Source organism: Anomalospiza imberbis, chromosome 6 (genome assembly GCF_031753505.1).
Source record: "Anomalospiza imberbis isolate Cuckoo-Finch-1a 21T00152 chromosome 6, ASM3175350v1, whole genome shotgun sequence".
NCBI classification, from domain to species: Eukaryota; Metazoa; Chordata; class Aves; order Passeriformes; family Viduidae; genus Anomalospiza; species Anomalospiza imberbis.
This window is the reverse complement of record NC_089686.1, coordinates 29259951-29286941: the sequence shown is the minus strand read 5'-3', so window position 1 is coordinate 29286941 and position 26991 is coordinate 29259951. Positions and strand designations below refer to the sequence as shown.

The following is a 26991-nucleotide window of genomic DNA, read 5'->3' as shown; positions in this document are numbered from 1 at the left end:
CTGGACATAGTGTACTACAATTTAGCTGACAAGGTGATGACTGGTCAAAGTTGGACTCAATGATCTTACAGATCTTTTCCAACCTAAATGATTATGCGATTCAATACTTCCAAAGTACAACACAAAATCCAAAGGCAAACTTGCTTACTTTTTATCTCTGAATGGTCAGGGGAAAACAAGAGACAAAAGGAAAACATATTTTTAAATTTAATTTTTTTAAATTGATTTTGGAGTCCAAATGAATAAAATATTAATTGCTTTATCAGTCAATCCATACAGTGGTTTATCAGTTTAGACTCTTGCTACTGCCACTGTAAAAATCCTCCTTTTTTCCAGTTCTTAACAAATTTCAAAGCATCTCCTCAACCCATTTTCTGCTCCCCACAGTTAAAGACAATTTTTGTTCTTTTGTTTCCCTACTATCTTCCATTACAGATTGAACACTGTGCAAAAAAGCAGCAGTCCCTGAAATGGTACAGCTGAAGGGCTGTTTGCACATTTGTACAGAAACTTATGTGTGCTAAACCTAAGAAAACTATTCTTAAAAGAAATCATGATATGTGAGTACAAAAATAAAGGAGAACAGAAATTATTCCAGAACTCATAAGAGTTCTCTACCTAGATGTTGTTTTCTTTTGAAGTAAATTCAACAAATTTCAGCTGCCTAAAATAGTACTAGAATAGTACTCAGATAGTATTCAAGATAACTTCACATATTCCCAGACACTTAAACAGCCAAGTTTTCTTTAGCAATCTGTCATTAAGGCAAGTGAATATATATAATGTCTGGAGGCTGAAAGCTTTTGTTTACTTCAGCTTCCAATTTTTCGCCTCACTCATAAAAAGCATACTTTGTGTAAATGCTTTAAATACATATTGTAAACACTTCTCTTGCTAGAAATAAGAGAATATTATTTAAACAGTTCTATTTCCTTCCAAGTCATTGATCCAGCCACAGCAAACTGCTCTTGCCATTACTATGTGTGTCCCACACTATCTGTGTTCCACAGAGTGACATGAGGCACAAGTTCAAGAAAACTAACACAGTAGGGGCTGCTATCATATTATCCAGGAAAAGCATTTACCAGTTATTTCATCCAGCAAGACATTTATGTTGCAGCTTCCCTTCCAGCTGAGCCTCTCAAGACAGGTCTAAGTAGACAATATGAAAAGAGAATGAAATGCTTAATTTTCCAATAACTATTTAGAATTAGGGCCTAAAAATGCTCAAGGATCTTCACTGCCTGACAAATATGTTCCACAATGTTATAAAATTTTCTCAGACTCAGCCCCTAAAAATTTCACCCAAATGAAATTTTCTTTAAAACAGGAATATTAGACAATTTGTAGGGTTTTAACTTTGTAATTCCCTGAGGCTACTGAGAGTTACTGTGTGCTGCTGAGCTCTAATGAACAGAAAAGCAGCTGACTGGGTGTGCCAGACTTTCTCTGTGAAGTTGTTCCAGCTAAACAGTTACTAGAGATTGTTTTAACTTGGACTAATGGGTAGGCTCCTCCCTGATACAAAGCCAACAAAACTTTACATAGTTTATATTCTCTCACAGCCTCCCCACCCTTCATATGTTGTTTTTTCCTTCTTGTTAGGATATGCATAATCAGAGTACAAAAACAAGTTACTAAAAATCTCAATGTAAGTAGGCTGGAGGAAAAACAATGCCTGCTGTAAATGCAGAGCACTTATTCACAGGAGCACACATATATGCATACATGAGAATATGAGCTTGTTTTTACTGCAACAGTCTGAAACGTTCAGATATTATAACAGTGAGGGATGATTGGACAGACTTAGATCATTAGCTAATTCCCCCCTACTGTGTTTTTCAGGTGTCTTGCTACTTGATTGGTATATGAGCTCCTGTGGCAGCAGTTTGCATAAACTGGGGGATACTGGGTAAACACACCAGAAAATCAATCATCAGTTCTGATCTGTTCTTTTTCAATTTTAGTTGCTTTAAAAGGATTATTTTCAGATTAAAGTCGCAAACAGAAAATATTTAGACATCAGAACTGCATTATTCATCTTTTTCTTTGTCAGGGCAACAATAAAATCTACCTAATGATAGAGAAGCTTGATGTAGTATTCTAATCAGCTTAGCAGTTCCTTTGTTAAGTACTTCTTATGTGCTGCTCTGCGCTGAAAATTATTTGATAGTACAGTATTTAAAGGCCAGATGTATGGTGAAAACTTGCAGGATTTGACTCATACAGCTTGGAGTACTATAAAAGGATAAGATTTTAATCTGATGTTTATCTATTAAAAGAGTCTGTAATACAATAAGCACTGGTCAGAGAGAAAGAGAACTTCTGGTTTTGTTTACAAGATGATATTACTTCTAAGAGCAGAACTATACAGCAATCAACAGAAAAGCTTTCTGAAATGCAACATCAAGGGAACATTCCAGATGTTTTCTGCCCAGTATGATTCAAGTTCAACAATCCATAATGCAGTGAGTAAGGGTATTATATATAATACACTCCAGCACTACAGAAACTAAGAAAACTGTTTGGAATTAATCCTATCACAAAGCAAAACGCAGCAGTTTTAACTGTTATGGTACCACAAGAATATCTTCTGCCAAAGCTAGCAATTAGGGGATACTCACACAGGTCTTATGTGCATGGTTGCTGTACTCCAACTTAAAGGAAGAGTTACCATGGAAATTTGTTAAGTAGAGCCTTACTTTACAGCTCTGCATTTTTATCACATACAAGATAGCAACAAACCCTGCCAAAAGCCTCACTTGGACAAAGAATGAACAAACTATTTCCAAAGACATCATGACATTCAAACATTTTAACCTGGCATTAAACTTGATACAAGCATCTGCCATATTCTGGGATAAACATGGCATTGAAATACATCACTGCCACCGAAATAAGGTGCTGCCAGCTCTTGAGGAATACAAGCCTACCCAGCACAAGTAATTACAAGAAATAGATCAAACTCTACAGAGGCCCCATTCTCTTCTGAGCATGGAGGGGAGCGAGGGGGTCTGCAACGTAACTACTTTGTGTAGTAATTTTCACAGCAATTTTTGAATACCTCCATGAAAAAAGCCACAAAGTCCAACCACTAATCTCATCAAGTTTCTTTTATGATGAATGAGGCAACAAGCAGCTCCCAGTGTACAACTTCCAATCTACAGTTTTATCCATAAATTTTGCTGCATCAAAACTGGCTGTGTATTTATGAATATTGAATTTATTCCTTTTAATTACTGCAAATTTACATACAACTGAATAAACAGATCACAAATGCCTCACATTTCCCATCAAGTTTTCAATGTCTTTGTTTTGCTCATATTTTTTCTTTCTTATTTTTCCAAGATATCTCATTTGAGATTTTGAAAATCTTTCCAAGGAGTTTATGTCTGGCTGAGGCGGAAGGAAAAACAATTTCAAGAGATCAAGTCTGAATAGAATTGAAAGCAACATTAGCAACAGAAATTCTGTGTATTGACACATTTTAAAAACTGAAAGTGCCCAGAGAGCCACAGAATCATTTAGATTGGAGAACACCTCAGATCACTAAGTCCAACCTTTGACCGAACATCACCATGTCAGCTAAGCCACAGCACTAAGCGCCACATCCGGTCATTTCTTTTGCACCTCCAGGGACGGCAACTCCACCACCAATCTGAGCAGTTCATTCCAGTGTTTAAGAAACTCCCCCTGTGAAGAAATTCCTCCTGATGTCCAGCCTGAACCTCTCTGGCATAGCTTGAGGCCATTTTCTTGTCTTATTACTGGTTGCCTGGGAGAAGAGGCTGACCCCCACCTTGTTAAAACCTCCTTTCAGGCAGTCGTAAAGAGTGCCATCTTGCTCCATCTTCCCTGAGCATGCTTTTCTCCAGGTTAAACAACCACAATTCCCTCAGCTGCTTCTCACAGGAATTATCCTCTAGAACCTTCACCAGCTTCGTTACCCTACTCTGGACCCGCTCCAGCACCTCAATGTCTTCCTTGCAGTGACAGGCCTAGAACTGAACACAGGACTTCAAGTGCAGCCTCACAAATGCTGAGTACAGAGGGAATGCTGTGGTCCTGCTGCCCACACTATTGGTGATACAGACCTGGATGCCATTGGCCTTCTTGGCCACCTGGACACACACTGCAACATGTTCATCCAGCTGTTGACCAGCACTCCTAGATCCTTTTCCACCTCACATCTTCCCAGCCACTCTGTCTCCAGCCTGTAGTGCTGCCTGGGATTCTTGTGCTCCAAGTGCAGGATCTGGCACCTGACTTTGTTGAATCTCATACCATTGGCCTTGGCCCATCAATCCAGCCAGCCCAGATCCCTCTGAAGAGCCTTCCTGCCCTTCAGATGATCAACACTTCTGCCCAGCTTGGTGCAGTCTGTAATCTGTCTGAGGAGGCACCTGATCCCCTCATTCAGATGATAAATAAAGGTATTAATCAGGACTGGGTGCAATACTGAGCTCTGGGGAACAATACTGTTGCACAGTAAACTGTTAAGCTTTATCAATCTGCTACAATTCTATTCTGAAGGATTTGGGGAAAAAAAAGAGTGCTAAACAGCAGACACATAACTACACACCTTCAGCTTGCCATTTAGAAAATACTTCCTGCACATGAATAAGATCAAGTAGGGTATTGGGAGGATGCACAGGAGCACACATATATTCCTCCTCCACCTTAAGAGGAAAAAAAAAAAAGCAAACGAAAACACACCAATCTTAAGACTAAATGCTTTCAAATACATAATTCTGTAGATTTTCTGCAAAAAGATGCCCTCCTACACAAAATTCTTGTGGAAAAGGACTGGTTATATTATGTTGGTCAACTCAGAATCAGGAGGGATCAAAGCACCAAGACATATTAAGGATATAACAACAAAAGCATCCTACCTTCCAAAGTAGTTCATAATTTTCCCTTCTATTTCAATATATACAGAAAGATCAATAATGAAGAAGAGAAGGTTAATCTGGCTTCCACTCAAAATGCACCAGTTTTTTTTTTCAAAGACCCTTAAGAAAAGATTTTAAATATTTTTTTATAGAATGGAATTTGAAATTTATTATCATTAGGAGCAACTGATATTTGACCTTATAAAACTTATGGGAACCCTGGAAAAATACAAGGAGTACCTAACAAAGACAAAGTATGTTCTAACAAAGGAAGGAGAAGAGTCTTGGTTAGAACTATATTCAGTATCATAATAATTTATTATAAGTAGATGAAGGCAATTATGTTTTGACAACTTAATATTAGCACTAGAAGCTATATGCTGTATGTCTATATTTAATAGATATTTATTTAGACACACAAAATACAGTACATGAATGTAACCACGCCGTGCGACAATTCAAACAACATCAGTGATTTCCATTATCCAACTTATGGCCAGTTTAAAGCAGTAAATATAGGTCACCGAGGACACAGCAAGAGGAGCTAGACATTATTTGCCCTACGGATACCTGACCTATTAAACCTTCACCTTAAAGAAGCCATTACCAAGATAAGATAGTGAAGAAAGAAGCTTGTTTGTTTTTTTCCTCTGTTCTGAAAAAAGGAATTTGAATTTTGACAAGAAAACACAATACAAACCTTGTATTGGACTCTGTTCAGTCCTTGCTGAACATCTTTAGTCTGTGCCCAGATGTTCAGCCATGATCCACAGGGCTGGGCAAAGCACCACAACTGGCCTGCTGCCCAGGTCAGAGCTTGCAGAAGACTGGACCACCATTTGGCTGGTGTGCTTTTCTAGGCTGACGAAACCTCTTATGTCAGTCATGACCTTTTTTGTATAAATAATCAAATATTCAGTAGAGTCTGACATCTAAGTGGGTCGGATTGAAAGTGAATATGATGAACACTGAAGTTAACATTCTCACAGCATTTAAACAGAGGGGAAAATACTCTTTGGTGAGTAGGCCAATGACCTCTATTTTTGAAGTGACCGTTTAAGTATTTTATACTTAATTCAGAATTCTAAATAAGGCTAAGAACTATTTTTAAAATTATGTTTCAATTACATAAGACAATGGTGACAAAATTGAAACTTAAGACCTGATCCAATAACGCTCACTAGGTCTGCTAGAGTGGAGGAGGTGATAAATATCCACTTTCAGCTTTGAATTTCTTGTCTCTTCTCTGTGCTAAATCCTCTTTTACATTACAAAAAATCCCAGTGTTCATTTTCTCTGTTCTGCCTACAGCCACCCCACCTCTGTGTTTCCCATCTGTCTACTCCTTTCTTGTTCTTCTTCAACTAAATTACTCCTTAAAGAGCTTTCTTGGCTCTATTTGCCAGTTTAACTTGGCTAGCTCCAACACTAGGCTGGAAAGCTGCAGGTAACCCAGCTGCTTGGTTTCCACCAGGCTGTCAAGCAGTCTTGCTACAGCTTTCTTAGATTAATCTGTGTCCAGTTTCAGATTACAGGCTTTAGCTATACCTTTTTTAAACATTAATGTTTACTTCTAACCATTTCAGTATTCAATATTGTAAAATAAAAAACCCCAGTACACCAATACATACAATACAATACTTCAAATACCAATAATAAGGAAGAATCTTCCTTACTCTCCCATCTTGCTCTGCTCAGTATTTGATTATTTTAATGGTTCACTGTCCCATCTCTGAGGCTAACAGCCCTGCTTGGCATCTCTATCCACGCTTACAGAAATTCAAATAAACAGCTATGTTAAAATGTCTTTTCAACACCAAACTTCAGTTCAACACTGAAAGGAGAACATTTAACTCTGGTTATAACGATTTGTGTAACTTCTCAGTTTCAAAGTGAGCAGTAAATAGAAGTAGCTGTCACGGTGGCTGATGTTTCATTTTCTGTACCGTATCTTGGATGAAACTACAACTGGACAAGATGTTTTATATTTATAGCCCCTAAGGATATAAGGAGTCAAGTTTCTATTCTTTCAACTGACAAATTCTGTTCTAAAGAGTAAATCATTAAATTCCTTTCAGCAAAGGCCAGACTGAATTAGTCCAAGAAAACTATGAACACACAGATATTCCAGTCACTTTGTTTACCTAATACATAGCAAACCTGGCAAAAATGGGACAAGAGTCAAAGGCTGTTAAAGCATTTCCAGGGAAGAGGTTGCAACACTCAGCACACTAAAGCACGTGTTGCCTGAAATGTAAATACAAATCCAGAGCCAGCCACCATTGTGACTGCTTCACTGTACACATTACATCAAAAAAGGAAGGTAGTCAAGTATATTCTGCTGTCCCAAGATACAATCCATCTTGGACTGTTTGGGGCACAGCTAATTTGCCATGACCACATTAACTTAGCCTTACTGAACAGAAACTCTTTCTGTAACAACTTTGTGCTGCAACTAAAACCATTATTGCTTCACAGCCATTAGGAATAGGCAAAAATTACAGTTTATCCTCATCACAATTTGTTTTAAACACAGTGGTAGAAACACTTGCTCCCCAATGCGTGGCTTTGTGCATTCGATGATTCCCGACAATGTAACTAATTGTACTTGACCCTACTGTATTGCATAATCTTGCTGAGCAGACTGTTTGGAATGTGACATCAAACACAGCCAAACAGTCCTCTCCCTAGTCATTTTGTTTCCTACTGATATTACCAATCATACTGTACTCTCATAATATAAACTATAAATGTATATGAGAAAACCTGATCTCAGATCTGTGCAAAACCCGATGAATAGTGAGCCACATGTGAAGGTTCTTGCAATACCAATATGCAGCTTTTCAGTGTCTGCCACAAAGTAATTTTATTTAGATCCTGAATGCTTCTCCTTATCACAAGTGACAAACTCTGCTTAAGTCAGGACATCCACTATTTCTTCCTTACTCATAATATGCTGTGGCAGTAAAACAATAAAGACCATTCACTGTCTTAAAATCCATGTTGACTGATACATTTGAATATGGAGTGGGAGAGTGGAAGGAGGGCTAAGTTTTCCAAAATGGCAATTAAAAAAAAAAAGACAAAAAAATGCACCTATTGAATAGTTAACCTACAGAAAATTGTAAGCATAGGGCACATCTCTAACCTTTAATCATGAATGAGCATATCTCTAACCTTTAATCATGAACATGGGTATCAAACACCTGTGTATCCCAAAACTTACTGCACAGACCTAGAACATGATTGCTCTTTACAAGAAGACTTAGAAAAAAAACTGGACTGACTTTTGAAAAGTATGACTGCTGAAAGAAGGAGAGTTTAGCTTTGCTTAAAAGCATTAGTGATTTGAACATTTTTTAAGAGTTGAGAGGCCTAGATTAGTTTCCCCCACACCTTGAGAAGACTGAAGCATGCAATTCTTACATCCAGAGTATCCCAACTACAAGTCTACAGAACAGCCTAGGGGAATCAATTTTTAAATCCTTCCTTGAAGCTCTCTATGTGGAGAGAATGGCCAAGGTTACTTGGCTTGCTCAGCCTAGGAAATAGGAGACTGAGAGAAGACCACATGGCTGTCTGCAGCTTCCTAAGGAGGGGAAGCAGAGGGTTACACAGTGATCTTTTCACTCTCATGACCACTGATGGGACCTGAGGAAATAGCATGAAACTCTCTAAGGGAAGGCTTAGGCTGGGTATCAGAAAAAGGTTCTTTATTCAGAGGGTGTTCAAGCCCTTGAACAGGCTCCCCAGGGAACTGGTCACAGCACTAAGCCTGGCAGAACACACAAAGCATTTGGAAATGCTTTCAGACACATGGTGCCATTTTTGGGTTTACCAAAATGCAGGGCCAGGAGTTGGCCTCAATGATCCTTGTGTGGGTCACTTCCAACTCGGGATATTCTATGGCTACAATGACAAGCAAAATACTCAGCTGTAAATGAAAGGTCTTCTGTTTTGCCTCACTGACCTCAGTATGCGGGTGCAATTCTGCTGCAGCTTGTGTTTTAAGAGAAGTATTTGTACATATTTATCTGAATAGCATATCATCCAGTAATATTCAGTAAATGTACACTTTTTGGGCAGAGTTGTGATGTGTTAGAACAGTAGTAGAGTCACTGAGTTTCACCTCCTATGCTTTGAAAGTTTTAACATTATTTCAAAAAATAACAGCACAATTTGAAAGAGTCATGAAAATCTCTCATTTAGTCCAAAAATATTTGTACTCTTCTGAGAGTCATAGAACACTTCTTCTGGCCACTAGCTGTATTTCCAGCAAGATGCATAAACTAAAAGGGAGCAACTGATAAGCCTAAAAATGCAAGTGACTAAATCACCCTAAAATACCAAAGGTATTCACACATGCTCAGTTGGCAGACATTGCAACATGGCATAAAAAAATTACATTGTATATCACTTTAATGTCCTGAAAAGTTCATCCTTCTAAGAAATATCTTACTCTGACTAAGGAAAGACTGTTACCAAATATTCTATTTGTTCATACTCTGCAGTTGTGCTGTAAGAGAACACCTAGGCATTTTTAAACAATGAAACCACTTGTTCAACTTATTAAACAACCAAGAGCACATGGTTCTTCAAGATAAAAAGTATAATTGCTATAATTCTCATTATATTATGAAGATTGGAATCACCCAGCTCCTTATGGTTACAGACAACAGCTAATCAGTTAATCAAAGAGAAACCTAAACAAATTACTGGATGTCAAAAGTCATTAAACTTACCTGACAGGCAGATGTATGTTAAATATTCACCCTGACCCCCAGTAGCTAGAAAAGGAATCTTTTTTTTTGTTCTTCTTTTCACTTGAACAGCTCCCAGCATCCTTTCATCATGTGGGGCAAAAATCTCTTTGCTGATTGCAGATTTGGCATTCATTGTAGATAACAGGTATAGTAGACTGGTGGTCTCTAAAAATAAAATTATAAATATAAAACAGTATTAGAAACTTTTAATTTATATCAAAGTCCACTTAACTTACTGAGGCATTAAAAACTCTGACCTTCAAAGAAAGTTTTTAATGCCTCAAGAATTTAGAAAATAATTTCATATTCTTAAAGGCAGAATTTTCAAAGTATTTAAGTGTCTTCACTGAAGTTGTTCTCCACACTCCTTAAATTTGCTTATACTAGCTTAGCTTATTTTGGGCAGAAGCACTAGCACTTCAGTATGTTGCAAAATCTTCTCAGAGAAACACCCTGTTTAACTTCATGCAGCAAAAAAAGCTTCATTAATTCCCCCTGTGATAACAGTGAGAAACTCAGATCTGTGTCCCACACCACATACACAGGGAAAGCACAGCAAGGGCATAGGGAAGGAGCACCGCGGTTGTGCTGGCACACAACCGCGGTTGTGCTGGCACACAAGAAGTCATGTTCACAGAGGACAGAGACAGCTTCAGACTTGGTGAGATTGTTCCTCAGGAGCACTGCTCCTGTGACAGCACTTGATTGCACAGCTCTTGCACCTCTTGCAGCTTTAGCACCGCATCCCCTCAACTCTGGAATTACTGACTGGGCAACTGCACAGGAAACCGTGTCAGAGACACCATCAGGGTCAACACAGACAAAACCACACCTCTACTTTTGGGCTGTGTAATTTTGACCCAGGTCAGTTCCTCACCATGTTTCGTAACAAAGCAGCACAGTTGTCTCAGGAGAGACATACACATTCGTAGAGGAAAAAATATTGTAGAGAACAGGGAGGGAGGAGGGAAGCTGCTTAGTCATGCACATCCCAAAAAACAAACATCACAGAAGCTCGCAGAAGAGCCTAACTAAAAGGAGGGCGAACTAAGAGGGGATATTAGCAGGTTCTTTGTATAAGCTGTAACTCCAATTAGTTCTGCACTGATGTAACACATACACAGGACCCCATTCATGGAAACTACTGAATGACACCTTTAATTGTTCCAATATAATGACACTCCAATGTACATATATTAATTTACATATTTCTGTATTACTAAGACTTTCAAGCTGACAGACCTTTTTGACATCCTTAGCTTTCTTAGTATGAAGATTATACTCAGGCCTAAACTACCTGATAATTCCGCCTGTGGGATCATTTGATATTTGCCAAAATTTAAAATAAATGTAAATAAACTACAATCAAATTAGATTATGAAACCAAGAGGGTCATAGATCCATTTTTTTTGTGTGCATACTACCAGCAAAGTAATTGCCATAACACTTTCAGTCTCAACGTTTTATTATCACTATTTATGACATTCCCTTATCTTAAAAAAATGGGAAAATTTAAAAAAAAAGTACATGTGAGACAGCACAACTTCATCCAAACTAAATTCACCACCTGCTAATTTTGGGATGCAAACAGAATCCTGTGCCAAAATAATCTGTAACAGTATACCTCAGTTAACCGACACAGGTATTTGAATTCTGACATGTTTTCACATCAGGTCATTTTACATGAAAAAAAGTGAATTGCATTTAAAAATTGTCTCCATCAAAAGAAAAATCCAGACCAATTTCAAGGGAACAAAGGATGTATAGCTCCTGATAAGGTGTGATCTCATAAGTCCCGATATCTTAGCTACCTATCCTTTAACAATAAACATATCAACATGAGAACAGAATCAAAAGAATAAACTTACATGGTAATTACTTAGAAAAAAGTTATGAAAGAAAATGCATTGTTTTCACATTCATCACATACTTCTCTCTTCCTCTGTGTTACAGAAATATTTGCAGAGTACATCATACCAGCATTTAAACTGCTGGGACATTGCATCTAGCTTTTGGGTTAATTTTTTTTTTTTCTTTTTTTTTTTTTTTAATTCAAGGCCACTGTTAACGACTACGGATTTAAACACATAGACCTCCTCCTGACGGAGCTAGAGACTGATAATCTTTGCAAAACCCAGACCGTCATGTGCCTGAAGAATTTTCAATGAATAGCTTTTTGGGAAAACACACAGAATTGCTCTCAGGTTAAAAGACCCTCAAGTGACATTCAACTGAAATAGTACTTTCCAGATTGCAAGGATCCGATGCTGTTAATTCTGCAACTCAGTTATTGAACAGATGTTTTCAGACATTTTCTTAATGGTCATGGACTGTAAAATAAGATATGACTTCAAAGATTACTCAGGGATGTAAAGTCTTCCTGGATTAAGAGAAGATGCAAGTTTTTCTTACCTACAGTATCATAAAATGTTAGTGGCTTATTGCTGAATGCTGTGACTGGCTTTGACATTAAGCTGGTTTTGTATACATCTACTAGAAGCTGTACACAGACATAGTAGATACCTGGACTGTGACTGGAACCTCCAACTAAAGTGTGGACTCCTGGCTTCAGAGACTGTGACCCTTCTGTTCCCAGAACTTGGGTTGACAACAGCTTCAGAAGCAATATTCAAACAATTAATCTAACACAGTGTGTACTTGACACAACTGCCAAATCTGATGTGAAAACTGACACTAACATAAATCACAGAAGCCCATTTATTTAAAGACGAAAATAACTTTGCATGTGTACAAACAGACTTCTGAGATTGAGATGCCAATATAGTTTAGATGAAGTTGCTTTTCATAGGTCAAAAAATCAGCAGCTGAATTCAAGTAAGCAACCTTCTCTCTAGTAGATATATGCAAAAGACATCTATTTAAATAAGTAAAGCCTTCCAATGCTCCCTGTTTTCACAAGTGGAGATAATACAAACTCTGGCAGTTTTACTTAAAAAAAAATATATACTTCCTTATGGAACATGAATAAATCTAATTTTTTCCCATTCTCCAACAAAATCCCTCTTTTCATAAAAACAAACAAACAAACAAACAAACAAACAAAAAACCCCCAAAAAAAACAACAAACCACCCCAAACTACTGCCTGTACATGCACAACTTCGTGTTGTATATGCATATTTCTTTGCACAATAATTTTTTCTCTTGGTGCACATTCCAGGACAAATTCAAACCATCAGCAGTTTCCACTCAAGGCCCATATAAACTCATGCACTGGAACACAAACTTTTTCCTCCCATTTGTACTCATATACAAAATAAAAAGCCTTAAAGAAACTTTGTTGGAGGATCTCTGAGCACTCTCAGACCATGCATTACTGCTTTCAACTGCTTGCAACATTAACCCCTCTGAGGTAAGGGGGATTTAAAGGTTTCAGTAAACCTAAGAGTTCAGAGAGACCACATTTCCTACCTCGCATCCTTTGTTCCACATATTTAATTCCACTCAAATTATTATACTGATGCTTTTGGCTAAACAAAGACCCCACTTTTCTTCTTCAATTTTTCACTCCATCTATTATAGCATTATGGAACAGGATGTCAGCATTTACACTGTGCCCCCAGCACACAAAAGAAACACAAAGAGGGAAGATTCCTGTGTGGATTTGAAAAAAGACCTGCAATGCGTTGCTCATTTGCATCTTACATCTTTCTCTACTACAGATCCTCTCCATTGTATTTCTATCACTAAAAGCTCCCTCTATGAACAGCTGACTATTGCTCTAGAAGTATGTGAGAGAGGAACAATTAAAGGCAATTTCTTAAAAAGAAGATTAAATAAAACCAAGATAATTAAGCTGAATCCTTAATGGATTGTTCAATAACAAAAAAAAAAACAAAAAAAAAGAAAAAAAAAAGAAAAAAAAAAAAAAAAAAACGAAACCCAAAAAAAAACCTGGACAGTTTTCTGGTCAGTCAGAATCTCAGATGGTTTTCAGGCACACAGCCAGCAAATGGCTAATTTATCTTTACACCCACATGTTTCATAGAACTCAATGCAAATAAGTGGAAAAAGGGGGATTTACAGTATCTTTGTTGAGGGCATAGGTATGCAGAAAGAAAACTAATCCTCAGCATGTAGAATTCAAATAGGAGTAAATTACAATACAAAGCAAGAGCTGGAAAAGGACATAAAGGTTTCCAAAAAAAGGAAAAAATGTTCAGTATGCTAAGCCTGGCTGTTTTCAAGGATCTTGAGTTTAATTACAAACAGGGATGGGCTCACAGGACAGGCTAACCACTGAAATGCTGCCTGCAGTGTGCAATCATCTGAGCAACCAACTATTCTTGGAATAGTAATTCTAGCAAGCACTCAAATCTGCTTTTAATAAAGCCACTATCCTAAAAGATGACATCTACTCAAGGAAATCACTGCAAGACACTGTTGCCAAAAGAACAGCTTTTGCTATTGTGATAGTTGCCTGGTATTTACTTGCTGAAAGTGTTTAAACTACTTTGAATATTACAGGTCATCTCAAACAAATAGCTAGTACCATTCTGAAAAAAGCAGAAATACATTTAAAACCCAAGGCAACTAATTTATAAATCTTTAAAGAACAAACATTAGAACATGCAAGTTTTAAAAGTTGGTTTGCAATACATTTATTAAGCGTAACTTTATCCTAGAGGAATAACACCAAATTTTCATTAGCTCTGCAAACAATGATCAAATCAGATCAACCTTATTCTGAAACAGTCAAGGTAAAATCTTTAAAATGCTTGAACATAAAGAGTAATTTAGATCATCTTCTGTCATCCTTCTATTTTCAAATCTAACTTTGCTTGAAAGATATTTATTTAAATTAGGACAAGAGCAGCAGCCACTGAAGCAGCAGCCAGGAAAAATCTATTACTTCCTACTAACACGGGCTTACGACTTTTAGAAGTATTTACTGAAAAAACCTCAATCGTTCTCCAGAGTTATTTGTAGGCTGTCACATTTCCAATTTATTTTTCCAAACAACCTCTCAGCTAAGACTGGCTCATTTGAATAATGTATTAATTCCAAAATATGAAAATTACAAAATTGGAACAGTATTTCTAGCAGTTCAAACTAGAAACAAGAAATGTGTTTTCACTTACATATGTAATTACAAAATAAACTGCCCAATCAAGTTGAACAGGATATAAGCAGGCTTCAGAGAGCAGCAGCTCCTGAATGCAAAATTTGAATCTTACATGCTAAACAACTAACTTCTTTCTGTCTTTTAAGTGAAGCTTTGTATTGTAGCCCACCTAATCCAAGACCAACATGTGGAAGAATTCACTGTAAATTTGAAATACAAGACTTAACTTTGTTTTTAATCAAGACATTTTTTGATTATGGGAATTTAGCAGCATTGTTTACTGAAGCCCTCAAGAAGCCTTGTTTGAAACACTGAATTTCTCAAAAGCTCCTAGAATAAGCAAAAGAAACAGCAAAGACTGTACTGGCTACTATACTGTGCGGCCTGAGAACATGTGATGTTTTTGGTCAAGGAAAAAGAATAGGAAAGGAGAAGTGCACAGTAAAAGGATCTTACAGTCAGACAGAAGCAGTAAATACCTCAATGCTTGACACATTTCTTCACCTGAGGCCCTGAGCATTTCCTATAACCTTTCATTACAAGTGAAGGTGATTTGAATTCTGTGCAAGTTGTATGGACCTACAGATTTAAAGAGATAAAGAACTCTGAATAGAATACATATTTATAAAGAGACAGTAAAAAAAAAGGAAGGTACTTTTGAGTTTCATCTGTAACACAATCTTTAAAAAAATACACCTAGAAGTTTGGTACACCTTCCTCTATCACCCTGCAAAAACCCCAAACATCTACTTACAAAGACAGATTATCAGAGACATCACAGAAAGCCCATAAATGGGCAAATGAGAACCAGTCCCATTTTCATATGGAAGTCAGAGCAGCTGTTTCATTTCTGCACTCTGCTCTGCTGAGTGAAATACATACTAGAGCATCCTGATAAGTGATACCTGTACTTCCTCAAGTCAGATGAGCAAAAGCAGAAGATGCAGTATCACTTGGTTCTTTTGAGACAGTGCCCCTAAACTGTCTCCAAATGGTACAGAAAATTAAGTAGGAGGTGACATAAGAAGGCACCAGAAACATATTGAGGGATGGGTTGCAATATATTCCAGGTCATATTTCATGTTCTGAAAAGAAAACAGCAATTTCAGATCTAGAAGCTGTCCTAGTAAACAGTATCACAGATCCCAGCTCACAAAACTGAAATGAACCTAAAATACTGCAATCTGGGAAAATCCAACTCAAATATAAGACATAACATTTCTGTACTGTGATTCTGTGTGTGAATAGCTGCAGACCATTAGTAGATTATTTTAAGTAGGTGTGCAAGAAAACAAATATATATTCAAAAACTGCATCAAATTAAAATTAATTTCTGCTTCTTTTTTCACAGCATTCTTGATCAAGACTATATTCATAAGAAATTAATAAAATAATAACACACAGATTCGCCAAGAAATTTAGGAACTACCAGATGTTATAACAAAGCCACAGAGAGACCAGATTTGCATTTGTAGAAATTTGCCCTCAGGACACTGGGACATTCACAACAGTAAGAACTACTACTTTTGCATAATAACATTGAAAATCATAGTCTTAAGAGGTTAGCTTAAGTCTTGTGACCTTTCAGAAGTGTTTAAATCTTAAGACCAGTCATTACACCCAACCTTAGACTTTCATTTGCAGGAGGGGCTGTCACAGTTTCTTCTGCCATTCCTCACCATTTTCTTCCTCCAAACACCTCACCTCTCTAGACTTTTTCCCATTAGCCTACATCTTTTCTGCAATGCAATCCTCAAGTGTGGACTCACAGTTTCATTGATTGCACAAGAATCAACTTAAAGAACTATTTGTCCAGTCTTTGGAACAGGCTCCCCAAATAAGTGGTCACCTCACCAAGCCTGTCAGAGTTCAAGGAGCATCTGGACAATGCCCTTATCATATGGTTTAGTTTTAGGTAGTCCTGTGAGGAGCAAGGAGTTGAACTCAGTAACCCTTATGGGCCCCTACCAACTCAAGATCTACAGACCTCTGTAAGGAGTGAATACTCCTTATACAGCTACTGCCATACATAGTCAGCAAAACACAAGAGCTTGAGTTCGACATCTACCATGTTCTTCAATCTTTTTGTAAGGAAGTAAAAAAGACATTTGACATCTGAATTACTAATTATTCCAACTTAACAGGGGATTTTTGTACTTACTGCTTTAAGGCTATTATTTCTCTGTAAAACTATTGTACAATAGTTTTACAGGCCAATTCTGTCTTTTAACACTTGCAATTCTCTAGATTAACAACCACCAAAAGTCAGGAGGTACATTCTGTGTGCCATCACTTTGGACAGTTAAAATTGTTTGAGACCAAACACAGCTTCCTTTCACTCCTCCAGTAAAAACTAGAAAGATACCAACTCCTAGAATACACTTTTAAATAATTTCTGGTTTTCTACATCGTATGCCATTGTCATGTGAATCTAATTTCCTTAGTTAATCCAATGTGACTAATATCACATGAGACAGCATCAGAGGCACCATTAAAGCTGTCCCAACTTATTCACATGGCCTAATACTTTATCACAAACCAAATCAACTGGTCTGAAATTGCATTTGAGCTATTATTGCTTGTTCAATTGTTTGTCCATATTTTGGCAAAGAAAAATCACTAAAAATATGAAATTAAAAGATACTGGTGAGGAGCAGCTATGTTCCTCAAGGAAAGGGGAACTAGTTGAAAGGACTGTAGTTAAGAACATGCACAGTTTCTTTCAGTAGTTTGTGTTGCTTCTCATTTAACTTATGACTACCTCGAGCACTTGTACTGGCAGAAATTATTGATTTCATTTTGTACTTCTCTTCCTTATGACAGCATAAACGCTTCTGTGGTACTGCAGTGAACTATACGAGGATTAATCCAGTTTTAAGCTATCTTTAAAAAAAGTAGTGATTACTTTTGGTTTTACTCAGATCAAGCTCCCTGATACAGTGCACTCCACAGCTGTGTGTCAGCACATGGGAATGAAGTGCAGGTGATAAGATTAGGGCCCCCAGCAGTGTTAGTTTACAAGGATCATGAAATTATGCTTTAAAGAGAGAACCCCAAATGTCATGCACTTTCATCAAATATTGAAACCACTGACTGAAGACATGGCATGGAGCCAATCTAGACAAAATTTTTCAAAATCAAACTTTGCTACAAAGAACCGAACTTACTAAAAAGTGCTAAAACAGGAGCTCATATGGGGCTTCTCCTTGGTAAGAAAAAAATGGGGCTCAAGATAGTATAAAATTTCTTGGTATACTGACTCCATTATTTGTTGGCTTAAACAGAGGAGTATCAAAAAGTCAGGCTCTGTTACACAGCTATCGGAACTGTTGCCTATAGAAATATACAAAACAAATGATGCAATGCTATTACTGCAGTATAGCACCCATAACTACAACACACTGACATCACCTACTCTATCAAGACATCTCACAGGAACCAGATTCTGACTTAAGTACTGATAATTGAAAAAACACATTAAATGGATTCATAATTTAGGGTACAGGTTGCCAGAGAGACAGGTTATTCATACAGCATCAGCTGAAGGTGTTTTAAAGAAAGAAAATATAAAACCCCACCATTTTTTTTGAACTAACAGCTGGCACACGCTTTCTCCAACTAGTATAATTCAGTACATTCTGAAATCAGGTTTTACAAATCCTCCCAGTTCCATTTCCATTCCTCCTCACATAACTGATATTGGTACAAGTTGCAGTCATCCATTAAATTAAATATCCTAAAAGAGAAGGAGGGAACAAAATCAGGCCTCCCGGGCTAAATATTTTCAATTTTCTAAACTGCAACCTGCAACACCCACACCAGAAAAAAAAAAAAAAAAAACAACAAACAAAAAAAACCAAACCAAATTCCTTTATATTACTTTAATGCTGGGGAAAAACACAAAAGCACAGTAATACATTGGGACAAGACAATAAAACATAACATCAAGGCATTACAGCATTTTATTTCATCCATTTAAGGTGAACCAACATTCCTCATTAAGTATAAATAGTGTTTTTTTCAATCTCTCCAAATGCCTAAGAAGAAAAACTAACTGGCAAAATGCATAATGCTTTTAAGAATTAAATACATGTGGTTCTGGGGATATTAAAATCTCTAAGAGCAGACACACCTCTATGAACTACAACATGAATTTTTTTCTTGAGGGAAAACAAGCACTATGTAAAAGTTGTAAACCATCTGTTGGCAGTGTAATGATACTTTGCAGCAGTTAAATAAATAATTTTCTTTTTGGCAAATAACAAAACCCGAACACATTTCTGACATGCTGCATTCTTCTTTCCAAGAATCTTCCATCAACTACAAACATCACTTACTTCAAAATGGGTGAGTTCAACAAAGCTTGCAAAATTGCAGAGTGCTCTGCAAACTTAAGAAATTACAAACAAAAATAAAATGGCCTCATCCAGTGTTTTGTTCAAGGGACATTATCATCGCAGAAATGATTAAAAATGTCATTCACAGCTTCTAGCCCCCACTACGTTTGATAGCTGAGCTCTGCTTTCCTGACAGAATAAAGAAAACCATGACTGCAAACAGACCTTGTACGTTTGAAATGTATGGGGTTTTGTGTGGGTTTTTTCGGTGTCTTTTGGTTTTTTGGTAGGGTTTTGTTTTTGGTTGGTTGGGATTTTTAAGGACTGACCTGTTCAGTCTCAGAGAAAGCTGAGAAAAACTTAGAAAGGAAACTACTGGCTTTTTTTTCTCTCCTCTCAAGTAAGTCCTCCTTAATTATTTTCATAGTAATTTCCAATCAGTGATCAGTGGCAGAATTATTTTATTTTAATAGCTAGAAAGCTTCAATCAAACATGGAGATGGTAATGCAGAAATTTTGTCAAGTGATAGCCACATAGGAACAAGACAGTCTTCTTTCAAAAAAAAAAAAACAAAACAAAACAAAAAAAAAAAAAAAAAAAAAAACCAAAACAAAAACAAACACTTTCCCTCTTCACTCCTTGCAGGACCTTCTTGAGGTAGGGGAAGATTTCATCAGCTTTATGGATCTGGACAAACCATTATGTTTTAGATTAATATCTCTTACAGATCAGTGTGGTATTAATCAATGTATGGGATACCTGTAAAACACATGTGACATTTTGCAGTTCTACATTAAATTCTGAGAACAACAGTGTAACAGCACAGTGAAGGATGAAAGAACTATGGTAACCTAGATAGCCCAAGCAAACAAAAACCATCCTTCTCTATTTCTACTATGTCTTTTTATGTTTTGCCAAGGAAGAGACTGGAATGCCTTTATTTGAAGTGAAAACATTAGGAGAATCAGGTCTGTTTTGCATGCCTGAAACTAAGACAATACAACATGAGGGCATGAGAAGGTGGACCAAGGAGTAACACCTACATTTGTTAGAAGCATCCCGTCCAGAGAGTGGGGACGCGGCAAGACAATACAATACAAACCCCTTGTATCATTCATTTCATATATTTAGGAGTGGTTCTATGTTTATTTCATATAGCACTTAGACTTACAGGCAACAGGCATCTACCCATTTCACATGTCAAAGTAAGAGGGCTGTTTAAAAAAAAAAAAACAAACCAAACAACAAACATGACAAAATATACAATGTATGTCTTCCTTTAGACAAATCCCAGAAGACACTAGCTCAATCAACACATCAGACACCCTTCCAACTTAAATGTCAACCGCAACTTTGCAATTAATAATTTATGCTGTCTCTAAAGAGCAGGCACAGCTATGGACCCTGAAATAACAATCTCTCAGTATATCTTCACAGGCTTATGAAAAGGTAATTTTAGCACCAAATGCACACTTGATTGATAAATACACATTTTAAAATTGAATGGCATTTTTCATTTTCCCCTATCAGATTCGCACGTATAGTAACTGACAATGTCCACAGCAACAAATCCTTTGCAACAATTCTGTGCCAAAATCAACTTCATACAACCCACAGCATATTTTATATGGCCACACCCCTAGATAAAATGGCATCCAACCAAAAGAACAAGCACGTGTTCCATACAGAATTATGATTTTAATTCCACAAATACATTCTGCATCAACAGCAGGAAGAAATATATTCCATCTTTAACCAAGACATGCAGCCCTGGTTGTGTTGTGCAGCCTAGAAAACAAATTCATGTAGATACAGATTTGTTTATCTCAAATTATTCTTTTTCTACCATAAACAACCTTATGAAAATCCTCCTCCTGTGGAAAACTTCACCACAACTACACAACAGTAGCAACTCATACAATTGGTCAAGGACAGAAAATTCCAGTTACAGATAGGAATACTGTTGCACAGAGAATAAATCTAATCCTGTCTCAACCAAAAGCAGCTTTTCAGTAGTGGCTTATGCCAGATAAACTGTGGGATTTTGCCAAATGAAGGGGTCAACATCCTTCATCTCCCAGTATTCTCCCAATTCATTAGAACACTCAACCTATACTAAAATTTGCAGCTGCACATTAGTATCAAAACAGTGAGACTGTGGGCGGAATATGCACTACTCTTGGCAGTAATCTACAGTTCACTAGGTTAATTCATTCTTCAAACCTTACCCTCATCTCTGCACATTCCTTTACAACCAAGCCCTAAAATGACATTCTTAAACTTTATCATTTTTGAATCCTGAACTCATCTCAGAGACAATGATATGTCCTGTTACAATGAATTTATAGATTCCTCTGAGCAGTTTTTATCATTTTTTTTCTTTACTCAACAGGACCCATAACCTCTACTAATCCTAACACCATACTTTATTAAAAACTATTAAACTACTTTGTCTTTCTAATCCAACAATCAACATAAGTAGTTAAAAGCAATTCCGTAATTCAGTAATTAACTGCTTACATAAAGCACCCAGAAAATTTTATAAGTACATCTTATGTTAAATCAAATGGTGTTTTTGCTATAGGTTTTTCCTTTCATATATTTTGCAGACATTGTAACAACAAAACCCATAAAATTCATAAAAGTTATCAGTAGCATTATCTCCAGACTTGTAACTCCTCAAAATTACCCATCTAGAAATCAGCTACACTAAAAGAAAATGGTTAATCTAATAACATGAATGATTCAATCAATCACTTTACCCTTTACTTTTCATTTCACACAGTTAGTAGGTAAATAAACATGACTTTATAACCTGATACTTGGCCATTCATTAGACTTAATCACTCTAACAATTTACTTCAAACATAGTCATTTCATAATGGTTAACATAACAGGACAGGCAAAGAAGTTTAAGAACTTACACAGGTGGCTTTAATTTCACAATATACATTTACAACTCCCAACACCTAAAATATGCTCACATGTTTAAGGTATATAAGAACTTATTAAGCCAAACAACATACTTTGAAAAACTGACATTAAGGCTTATTTCTGTGACTTGTTGATCCACAGTGAAAACAGCACTTTGCCAACATCAAGTACATAATAAACGAAAAGCTCACTATATCTGCTTTTAAGCACTAGCCATCCAGAGAGGCACCATGAGCACAGGTACAAGGAAGATGTAGGTGAAACAAATATATGTTTGTAAAAACAGTATGGGTAGAGCCAAGAAACTTCAGAGTAATCCCAGCTTCTAGTGAAGAAGGAATGGGACACAGAGATTATCTGTTGAAATATCAGTAAAAGTCAAGTATAACTCCAAGCACAAGATGCCCTTGATTTAGAAGCATTTGGCAAGTGACACAGTAACAAACTACTTTACCACAAGAGATTAACAAAGATGTCTTCGCATTCCAGAAAAAAGGGTAAAACTTCTTTTACACACATAACATAGCCATCTCCTAGCAGAGAGCAGAAAGGACCCAAACTCTACCAGAAGAAACAAACTAATAACATAAATAAGTTATTTGTAATAACTTATGAAATAACAGAAATAACATAGGTTATGATAAAAAGGGGAGGGACAAAGCCCCACTTCTCAAAATGCTACGATGACATCAGAATAGAAGTACATTGCATTGGGAGTACAGATCTCGTCATTTTGTTCAGCCTCCACAAGTCTCCTCTCATGCACTGAGGAAGGTGTTTCTTGTACTGCAGGAAATCCTGTGCTAGTGAAAGCCAAGCCTCTCCACTCAGAAGCACTGAAGATGGTCCTCACAGGCTGTACTATGGAGTGTGAGCGTGTGTGGTGAAATCCAGGACTGGGCTTTACCATGCTGGACTACAGCTATGCCAGGGGCTGGCTAGATAAGGGAATGACAGAAGACATGGGAAGCAGCTCACTCTTGTGCCCCAATAACCTTGCCAAGGATAAAAGCAACAGTTCATGCTCCAAAAGTCTTAGGATAAGTCTTCTTCCTCAATTTCTATGCATCTGCGACATATTAACATACATAAAATAAACTTCAAAAATTAAAACTCCCATAGAAAATCCCACTCTAAAGAGGAAAAAAAAACCTATGCAAGGGCCTTTTTACTAATAAATGGAGCACAGAAGCCCACTGCTTAATGAGATTGCAATAGATTGTGATAGAGAATCTCAGAGTGAGAATATATGCTAGAGAGATGGAGACAGCGCCACTGACCACCATGGTAATAAAATATCTCAAATGCAGGATCCAGGAGCTAAGGTACAATATTAGATTCTTTTAAGGGCCTGAGACCGGATCACTTTCTATAAAAATCAAATTTATAGAATTGTATGAAGTGTCAGGAAGGAAAGTTCAAGTGCAAAGTGATTGTGCTAACATGACTGCATGCATTTCTGCCAACAAAATTAATGACTGCTCTCACCTTAAGAACTACAGAACCAAATCTAGAGAATACAGATGCAACAGCCTTGCTAGACAGTATTAAAAAACCTGCTACAACTCCTACAAAAATTAGAAGGAATTAACAGAGTCAATTCAATTTGACTGAGCAGCAAAGCACTGAGTCACTTCAATTTCTTCTTGTAAGTAAATCGTAACTCAGGTAGGTAAATAAACTAACATTTCATAAATAAAACCTCAGAAAAGGCAAGTGCAGAAGAATACAGCTTCATTTTCTATGACTATTTTCCATCTCCTAGCGCCATAACACAGTTTTTCAAGTAATTTACAGTTAAGTTAAATTTTCTTTGAAACATTTTCTTTGAAACATTTCTGGAGTACTTTTAGTCAGTCAACTCAATGTTTTTCCCTCAATAATGGTATTTACCCATATATAAGTTTAGGCCAAAACTGAATTGGCAACAACATATTACTCCTCACCACTCCTGACATTTTTAATTCTCTCATCTCATTCAGATTGTTAACTTTTACTAGTATAGAAAGTCTTGTCCAAGTCCCTTTAATGCTTTTATTGGAGAATAAGAGAAAACTGCTCTCCTGGAAGACAGTTCCCAATGTCATAAAGGCATAAAAGTAGGTGGCCATGTGCAAGTGTAAAAGGAGGTTAAGTTTTACCAACTTCACAATATATTTTTTTTCTTTCTGGAAAGCACAGTGAAAATCCTTAAGTAATCTGGTGATCTCATCGCGCTGAGACCAGCACAGTTCCCAAACCCATGAATCATTCCAATCCCAGCAAAAAAATTGCTGGAGAGACAGATGTTTTATTTATGAATTAATTCCTTCAGTGTGTCCTGCTCATAATAAAAAAATAATCAGGCTTTACTTTGTATGCAAAAGATAAAGCATGACAGTCATATTCCTGCATTACTCTTTGCTAAAGGCCTCGTCTCCAGCTCCCTCCAGGTGGCCACAGGCCCCACCAAGCCAGTCCCACCTGTGGGCCCACATCCCAGCCTGGCCTCAGGCCATCTCTACAGCCCTGTGTGACCACAGTTCCACTCAGCAGAACTTCTTCTGATCCAGCCCCCACACCTGCTGGTGGGCTGATACCCCACCCTGTGCTCAACCTCATCCCCAGGGAGGTGTTCCATGCCCCAGGCTGACGCCACCACACGGGCCGGACCCCAGGGAGCCCTCACCACTCCTGGTGCCACAACTACAGGGAACCTCCAGTTCACAGAGCACTTGGGCAGGTTTAACCAACGTGAGAAACGAAAGATCAAATTAAAGCCACCAGCAGCTGTTTGCACAAGGAACACCAGCAACAGCTTGAGTAAACGCACTAAGCGGCAAACAGGATCCAAAGCCTGTGCTTACTCAAGCCTTTTGCAGTTATTACAAATTCATAAGGACAGGGGAAGGGAAAACAAAGGAATCAAGCAAACAAAATTTATTTTTACTCTCTTTTAGAAGGTTTTAAGTAATGGATGGCAGCTCATGAGAGAGACTACTGCAGAAGGTACCAGCAAAGGACAGGCAAAGCATTGAGAGTAGAGAAGCACAAGGAAGGAAAGTCAGAATACCTAATCATTGCCTGCACACAGTAATGCAGCAGAAGTAGCCAGCTGGAGCTATTTCTTCTTCAAATAAAAGGTAATTATGCGAGAGACTGCCCAACTGAGCAGTGGGAAAGAAGACAACATGCATCTGAAAAGCTATACCACTGAATCAAAAACTTTCTGCTTATGTGTGGTTAGCAAGGGCAGCAAGGACTTCAAAACTGCAGATGGAGAACTTCAGAGGGAAGGCTGCAAAACTTCTGCAGAATGACAGTAGCAGCCTGATTTGACCATGACCTAAAAAGGCTGTATAATCTCCCTTAGTCACCACAACTCCTGTATGCAAGCCTCAATGCAATGAGCCAAAGCAACTAATGACGTTCTTCGAAACACCAGCATGGCAAGGACATACATAATCCTGCTGACAAACTCTGACCTGAGACTTAGTAGAAAAGAAAAATGACACAAGCAATTCTAGTCTAATAAGAGCACATTAAAAATTGCTTCAGTGACACTGGCAAGAAACCCAAATTTGATAGGAAGCATAGGAGTTGCCAAGCCTTGCCAGTTCTTCCACTCTAAGTCAAGATAACAAGATAACCACTTCAACAACAGTGTGATAATTAGAGAGACAAACACATCCTTTATATGTCAATAAAAATTTCTGGTTATTCAAATACAACAATTCATGCATAACAGTGCTCAGACTACAACTCATCAACATTTATCAACATCCTGAGAGCATAATCCCATTCTGGTAAGATGATAAACAGAGCAGGCCAAAAAGGACAATTATGCACAAAATGGTCTCGCTCACAGTTACGAATGGTTCCTGTTCCATATGGGCCACCAATAGGCAGTCATCTGAATTTAAGAAAGTCTGTAAACTTGAAATTAGAACAGAAAATAAATCCTTGAACCTATAACCACATCTAAACAGAAAGAAAAAAACTTCAAATAGTTAGCATTGCTATTGTGTGTGCATAACAGTGGAATTAACACTTAAAATTAGATTTTTGAGCAATTTGTGCAATAGTTCAAAAAAAGTTAAAGCAGTTTCACATATGTTCTAGTTTCACTAGAACATGTAGCTATCCATAAGACACTAGGCTACAAGCCTCAATAATTCTATCTTTCAAAATGCTGGGTATATAAAAAAATAAGACTGCAACTTCTCCCTGAACAGTTATGAGAAATTTTGAGGTAGTATTTCAAAATAAACCTTGCTGAATTTCAAAGGCTTATTTTCCACAGGTTTGCTCCCTGTTTGGTCAGTGACTATATAAAATGACAAGCACAACTGCCCATTGTAAACAAGAACTCTTATATCCACTTATAGATAAAACAGATTCTTTACAGCATTCTCTGTTGCATAAGGAGGTGACATTTTGAAATTCAAAGCAAGAAATATCAATAAAACCTAAATAAATGAGTACCAATGACAGGCTAAATTTCAGTTAAGACTTACTCATAGTAGAACACCAAAAACAATGGATCAACTTATTTCTGGTGAGAGAAGAATGAGGAAGCTTAGGTTCAGAAAGAAGTTTAACTCTACTGAAACTCAGAAAAGAGATTTCAAAAGCATTTCAAAAGATCCAGTCCCTAATGGGAGTAACTCAAACATGTATTATTTACAACTGATATTTCTCTAAGCAGTTAACATTAATTCAAGGTAACCTCCTATGGGAAATAGTAAAGGTAAAAAGATTTTCAGAAAGCTGGGAAAGCAGGTCTTAGAAACAGAAAGAACAGAGAACTAGCTGCAGCTACATCTGTCTAAATCAAAGAAAACCCACTTTAAGCATACAAGATATAAATAAATGAATAAATAAAGAGAACAAGCAATTGCTTGGCTTGTTTTAATATCTTTTAGTCTAACTTAGTACTAATGTCATTTATACAATTTATACCTCAGCTGCATCTGCATAATACTTCAAACTCACAAACAC

The 26991-nt window shown here is 37.2% G+C and overlaps 1 protein-coding gene across 2 annotated transcripts in view; it reads right to left on the bottom strand.

Moving 5' to 3' along the window:
- Window positions 1-26991, bottom strand: part of STXBP6 (syntaxin binding protein 6) — a 91013-nt gene that overhangs the window by 46554 nt on the left and 17468 nt on the right. For both annotated transcript variants that reach the window (XM_068193013.1, XM_068193015.1), the window contains exon 3: window positions 9635-9820. In XM_068193013.1, the coding sequence (XP_068049114.1) occupies window positions 9635-9788 (154 nt within the window). In that variant the 5' untranslated portion in view covers window positions 9789-9820. The remainder of the gene's footprint in view (window positions 1-9634; window positions 9821-26991) is intronic.